Source organism: Filicampus tigris, chromosome 1 (genome assembly GCF_054856515.1).
Source record: "Filicampus tigris isolate MCC_2025a chromosome 1, RoL_Ftig_1.0, whole genome shotgun sequence".
Lineage (NCBI taxonomy): Eukaryota > Metazoa > Chordata > Actinopteri > Syngnathiformes > Syngnathidae > Filicampus > Filicampus tigris.
In genome coordinates this window covers 1,554,344-1,560,582 of record NC_141217.1, presented here as the reverse complement: position 1 = coordinate 1,560,582, position 6,239 = coordinate 1,554,344, and the positions used below count along the sequence as shown (strand labels likewise).

The 6,239-nt window shown below is 42.5% G+C and overlaps 1 protein-coding gene across 1 annotated transcript; it reads left to right on the top strand.

Annotated features, from left to right (window-relative positions):
• Nucleotides 1-438: 438 nt before the first annotated feature.
• On the top strand, nucleotides 439-4,976 carry mipa (major intrinsic protein of lens fiber a). Its single transcript, XM_086046257.1, has 4 exons — nucleotides 439-1,083; nucleotides 2,009-2,173; nucleotides 2,249-2,329; nucleotides 3,372-4,976. The coding sequence occupies exons 1-4, from the start codon at nucleotides 724-726 to the stop codon at nucleotides 3,555-3,557; spliced, it is 792 nt and encodes a 263-aa protein (XP_085902383.1). The 5' UTR covers nucleotides 439-723; the 3' UTR covers nucleotides 3,558-4,976.
• Nucleotides 4,977-6,239: the final 1,263 nt, after the last annotated feature.

Sequence of the window (6,239 nt, the reverse complement as noted above, 5' to 3'; positions counted from 1 at the left end):
GCATTCAATTCATAACTTTATTCCCGTAAGCGTTAAGACATCCAAAAAGTTATTTAATTCAATATTTCTATTTTTAATTAATCAGAATTTTAGTCTACCCAATATCGAAATCTGCCTCAAAAAAATCCATATCGGACATTTAAAAACATTTTTAAAAGCAGTCTTTTGTGGGGAAAAAAGTGTAACGATGAAATGTTGGACATTTGCACACTATTGTAAATACATCACATTATACTGAGCCATATATTTCTTTTCAAATGACCCCAATGCAGCCTCTTTTCGGCTCATTTCTAGACGGAGCATTTGCTCTCATCAGCCAAAGAGCAGTGTGTGCTGTTGCAGGTGGGGCAAGGGTTAAGGATGCTGTTTGCAATGACACCATTGTGTACTGACCACTCCCCTGGGCTCAGTGAGGCTCTTATAAAAAGGCCTCCGAGTTCCCCCCGGCCTGGTAAAGGGGCTGAATGTGTGCAGCGCGTGCTTCCATTGTAGGTGTCTTCGTGTATTGCTAACGACGCTGGCGTTGGCCTGTTGCTGCAAGCAGACTGGTGCGCCGCTCCACTCTGTAGCTCTCGATGAGCGACATTCCCAAAAAATCCCAAGTTTGGCTTGAGTCAGACTTCCTTGTTGAAAGGCAGATTTGAACGAGGTTTTAGTGTGCAGGGAGGGGGTGCGTCTGTTTTGTTGACTGATAATTTGTGTTTAGTCCACTTTCGGGTCACCATGTGGGAATTTCGGTCTGTGTCCTTCTGGCGAGCGGTGTTCGCCGAGTTCTACGGCACCATGTTCTTCGTCTTCTTTGGCTTGGGGGCCGCCCTGCGCTGGACGACGGGACCCCACAACGTCCTGCACGTGGCCTTCTGCTTTGGGCTGGCGGCCGCCACATTCATCCAGTCCATTGGCCACATCAGCGGCGGACACATCAACCCGGCGGTGACCTTCGCCTTCCTGATTGGCTCCCAGATGTCACTGTTCCGCGCCGTCTTCTACATAGTCGCCCAATGTCTGGGAGCCCTGGCTGGCGCCGCTGTGCTCTACGGGGTCACGCCCATTAACATGAGGGGCAACTTGGTCCTGAACACGGTAAGACCACCTGGAACTGTTAAAGCAGTTGGAGCTGTCCAACGAAAAGAATGTATCTCCCATTTTTTTTTTCTTAAATAGGAAATTTGTTTGTTAAATCATTCACTGCCAGCCCAGTTAACCCATTAAGCCCAAAAGTGCCCGGCTCAACATCTCCCTAAAGCCAAAGGGTGACTGTAGAGTCACCCTTTAAAACCTGATGTTTACCCGGAAATTCAACACCTACAAAATAATTGATATCTCAGCCCCTGTATCAGAAGAAACATTCCAAAAGTGTTTGACAGCTTACATATGTGGCTTTTACACAGGCCTGAGTTTATTATTATTTTAGTTTCAATCAAAAATGTAAAAATAAAGTCAGTGCAAGAAAAGGACTATTTAAAAAAATTTTTAAATTCTCTAATTTGTGACAAAGCCGTCGATATCGTCATTGTCTACAAACATATATCTTAACCATATATCATGTTCGACTGGTTCCACTGGTTCAAAGTCCACAAGCGTGGCCTCTATATCACTACCGTCACTTATTTCAGAGCCCCCGCGATAGTCTGAGTCCGCCATTACTGCTCGAAAAAATTCAGGACCTTCTCCTAGGGCTCACGACACTGTCATGTGTACATTTGGATGCATTTCATTGGCTAAGAGACAGAGAATTGGATTAAAAAAAAAAAAGAAAATGACACATACGCTCTCCCGGCTGTAAAAGGTAGAAATGCAGTTATGCTCTCCTGGCCACAATGGGTTGAAAGGGCTCTTTGACGTCTATAGTCGTCAATGGCAGTAAAGGAGTAAACAAAAAAACGTCATGAATAAAAATAAATTCCAATATTGTGTCTGTACTGTAGTAATTAGCTGTACTATTTTGAAACTTGAGGGTGACAAACAGATGTGGTGAAGGTGATTTCTCCCCTCATTTCCCTGGCAGCTGCAGCCAGGCATCAGTCTGGGCATGGCCACCACCATTGAGGTCTTCCTCACCCTGCAGCTGGTGGTCTGCATATTTGCCGTGACAGATGAGCGTCGCAACGGACGCTTGGGATCCGCTGCACTGGCTATCGGTTTCTCCGTGCTGACGGGACATCTTCTCGGGGTGAGACTTTGAGGACCCTCGCATTTAATCCTGTGTCAGAGTTCAAGAACATCAAGTCTTTGTTTTCCCAATTAGATTTACTATACTGGAGCAGGGATGAACCCGGCAAGGTCTTTTGCTCCAGCTGTCCTGGTCAGGAATTTTGTCAATCATTGGGTAAGATCACATTACACACTTCACAGCATTACATTATATTTTCCAAATTAATGATATTGATGGGCTTGGACTTTCAGGTTGTCTTTGATATCAACCAATATCAGCCATTGCTCTCATCTCTGGGCCCCATACTAGCCAGCAACAACTAGTTAGTGGGGGATTCCTGACATGATATCCTTGCAGGAATGTAGTCAACATTTTAGACAAATTGTTCAGAAGTAAACAAAATGTTAATTATCAGATTACCACCCTCTCACATTCAACTGATGCTCGCCATCATGACCAAAATGTCAAACTCTTGGTTGAATTAAAACAGTTAATTAAATGCCCAATGGAAACACTGAACACAAAAATTCCGTAATATGTGATTCATACCAGAAAGTTTACTTAGTTGCACACAAAACGGTTTTCACCCATTTTGAAGTATCATTTTAAAAATATGATTTCAATCAAATGAGAACACAGTACTTCCTGATTTCGTTAGTCCGCCATGAAGAGAAACAAATATTGCCCCGATTTCAAGAAAACAAGGCATTAATGGAGAACAGACTGTGATCAAGTGCCCATTTTCTGACCTGTTTTGATCCAACATGCATGAAAAGACATTTTTGGTTTGAAGCGGCCATTTTAGGCTTATTTCCACTGGGCTTTCAAAGACTAACTTGCCCGTCTTGAAGAGCTCCTTTGTATTTTGGTTTTAAAAAATCAGCAGTCTCCCTTTGCAAGATAGAATTTGCTAGTCGTGTCTGTCATGAGCAGACCCACAAAAAGTGTCAAGAAGCCATCCTGTTAAAAAAAAAAAAAGGCGCAGGATGACCTGCGGGCATTCTGGGTTCATTTCCAAGGGTCTTTCAAAGTCCAACCAAGATTTAGTCCGATTGCGAGCAAATTTGAAGCATCCTGCACTTGGCCCGGAGCTCCCCCAATTTCTTTTACCACCTGAGCAGCTGTATGCAATTTTGTGGCAATGATTTCAGGGAAGGTCCAAATGACCGACATGCTCCAGAGCATAAACACAAACTCTTTTTGACGTTCCCGGCAGGTGTACTGGGTGGGGCCTTTGATCGGCGGCACGATCGGCGCTCTGCTGTATGACTTCATGCTCTTCCCGCGAATGCGCAGCCTCTCCGAGAGGCTCGCCACACTGAAGGGAACTCGGCCCCCGGAGGCCGAGGGCCCGCAGGAGACCAGAGGAGAGCCCGTGGAGCTCAAAACGCAGGCCCTATAAGAAGAACGACGGGCTGATCGTCAACCACCTCTTTCCGTTTTAATTCTGGTTCTGACAGCAGAACTGGGTCTCCTCCCTCCTTTTGGACTACAGGACAAAGATGAAGGCTTTCGACCAAGTCACCTTCTTTCCTTTCATTTGTTTTTTCTTTTTTTTTTTTTTTTGCTAGGAGTGAAGCTGCAGTAGAGACTTCAGCATGCTTTTCTTTTTTCAGCTGCCATGATTTTGCCATTTGATTTGTTCCGCTTAATTTCACGTTTGTCTTGTACTTCACTAGAATGAATCCCATTTTTTTTAAGTGTGTGTCAGAATGTTTTGTGTCTGTCTATGTAGGCATGTTTTACCATTTTTCTTTTTTTTCTTCATTTCTGCAATGTACACTAATTATAAATCATCCAAACGTATTTTCAATAAGGGTGCTTGATGCAAAACATTGATGCAAGACTATTTCACAAATAGTCACTGATTTGATATCAATCAATCAGTCAATCAACTTTATCTGTAGATGGCTTTTCATACTACATATCCAATACAAAGCATGTGTCAACAAATTTGTCTTTTTTTGGGTGTTTTTTTCAAATTAAAAAAAGTTGAAATACATGCTTTTTTATTGGACAGATGAAATGCCAAAAATCACAAGAAATTTTCCTTGAGCAATATTTAAGGCCTCATAATTTTGGAATGTTGGAACACATACAACACACAAACACTCATATTGTGGCTGTCCAATGAAAAGCATGGTTCTCCAATTGTTTCTCTTTATAGCCAAATTATTATGTTTTGGTTATTACATTAAAAGACAGATTAGTGGACAGGTACAATGAAAAGTCAGCATAGGAAATCTTGAGTTCCACGGACAATTTTAACTTCAGTAAAGCAAGAGATTATCATTGTGAATTCATCACTTGATTGCAGGTATGTAAAAATTCTATTTAAAAAAGGGGCTCCATTCCATGTAAATTTGCTCCCCTTCCACTTTTTCCATGTGTTTGTCAAAGCTGAGTGGCTAGATCACATACACAGGCTACTGTTGCGTGACATCAGCATGGAGGTCAGGACTCCAAAAACAAAAACAACAAAAAAAAAAAAAAAACAGAGTGCATGAGGTGCGCTGACTTGGAAGCTGCGTGGTCAATGTTATGCTCCAATGTTCACATTATTAACATTGCCTCATTGATCAGACATGTAAGCAATGTTATGCTCCAATGTTCACATTATTAACATTGCCTCATTGATCAGACATGTCAGCAGCTTCTGCCGTTTCCTGTGTGGTTTCCCTGACAAGAGACTGATTGAATAGATTTTAGTGACGCGTTCAGAATTGTTCTGACTTTTTTGTGATGTACCATGTAAAGTTGTCTTTTTTTTTTAATGACAACATTTGAGGATTCTTGAAGCTAATACAGTAATCATCATATACACCTGTGATGTAATTGTGGTCTCTTTGGCTGATGGAAACAATGTCGAGCAGCAGTTGGTTGACACAGCAATATGCTCTCATTCAATGGACAGCCTATATTACTGTGCAGTCACGTCTGCCCAATTCAATGGCACTGATTTATTTTGAAATCTCTGCCAAAATGTCCTAAAACTCTGATCTGCAATCTTTTCTTCTTCTCTGTTTATTGTAGGGATGTTCAATACCACTTTTTTTCAGACTGATGACAGTCAGGGTATTCACTTTCGAGTACTGACTGACATCGAGTACCAATACCTCTAATACTTTTGATATATAAAATTTCAATTAACACAGACAAGATATTGTGAACAAAGACCTTTCTTTCCGAATCCGATTATGATTCGCTGATGTGTCAAACTGCCATCGTGTAGCGCCAAATACTGCTTAAGAGGACTTAGTGTCAGATTTTGTTTGCCTCGAGTATCGGTGACCGGTATCTGCAGTTTCCATGAATGCCGATACTGTAAAATAAGGCTGGCATTGCACCGATCTGATAACTGGTATCGGTACTCACCCATCCCAAGTTTGTCTACTGTTGAAATGAGCACAAAAGTTCGACACTTAAAGTACTGAAGGATCTGAATCTTTAAGAATGGCTTTATATTAGCTAACAGGTTACCCAAAACCAAATTGGGAATTACACGTCGCATAATCAGTTCAAAGTCAGCGTGCCCTGATCTGAGCACGGGACCAGCTGGTGAAGATCAGCCCCATAGGCAGGGCCAGCCAGGGAGGAGACCAACCCACATTATGTTTAGATTTTGAAGACAGTATAAATGTGAGGGCTGCATGTTAGACCACGCCCCTTTTCTGCCCTGGCCCTTCTCGGGTGTGAGCATTCGTGAGGATGGAAAAGCTGCCCAGATCTGCTTATTGTATGATTCCTGAACTTCAGAGATGGTAAAGAAAACTGGCGAGAAAATTCAATCGATTTGTGTGAGTCTTGATTATAATTATTTACATGTTGGATGCCTTCTTGAAAGATAAAACTAACGCGCAATGAGTTCCATCCATCCATTATCTATACCGCTTATCCTCACAAGGGTCGCGGGGCGTGCTGGAGCCTATCCCAGCTGTCTTCGGGCAGTAGGCGGGGGACACCCTGAATTGGTTGCCAGCCAATCGCAGGGCACACAAAGACAAACATCCGCACTCACAATCACAACTAGGGGCAATTCAGAGAGTCCAATCAACTTACCATGCATGTTTTTGGAATGTGGGAG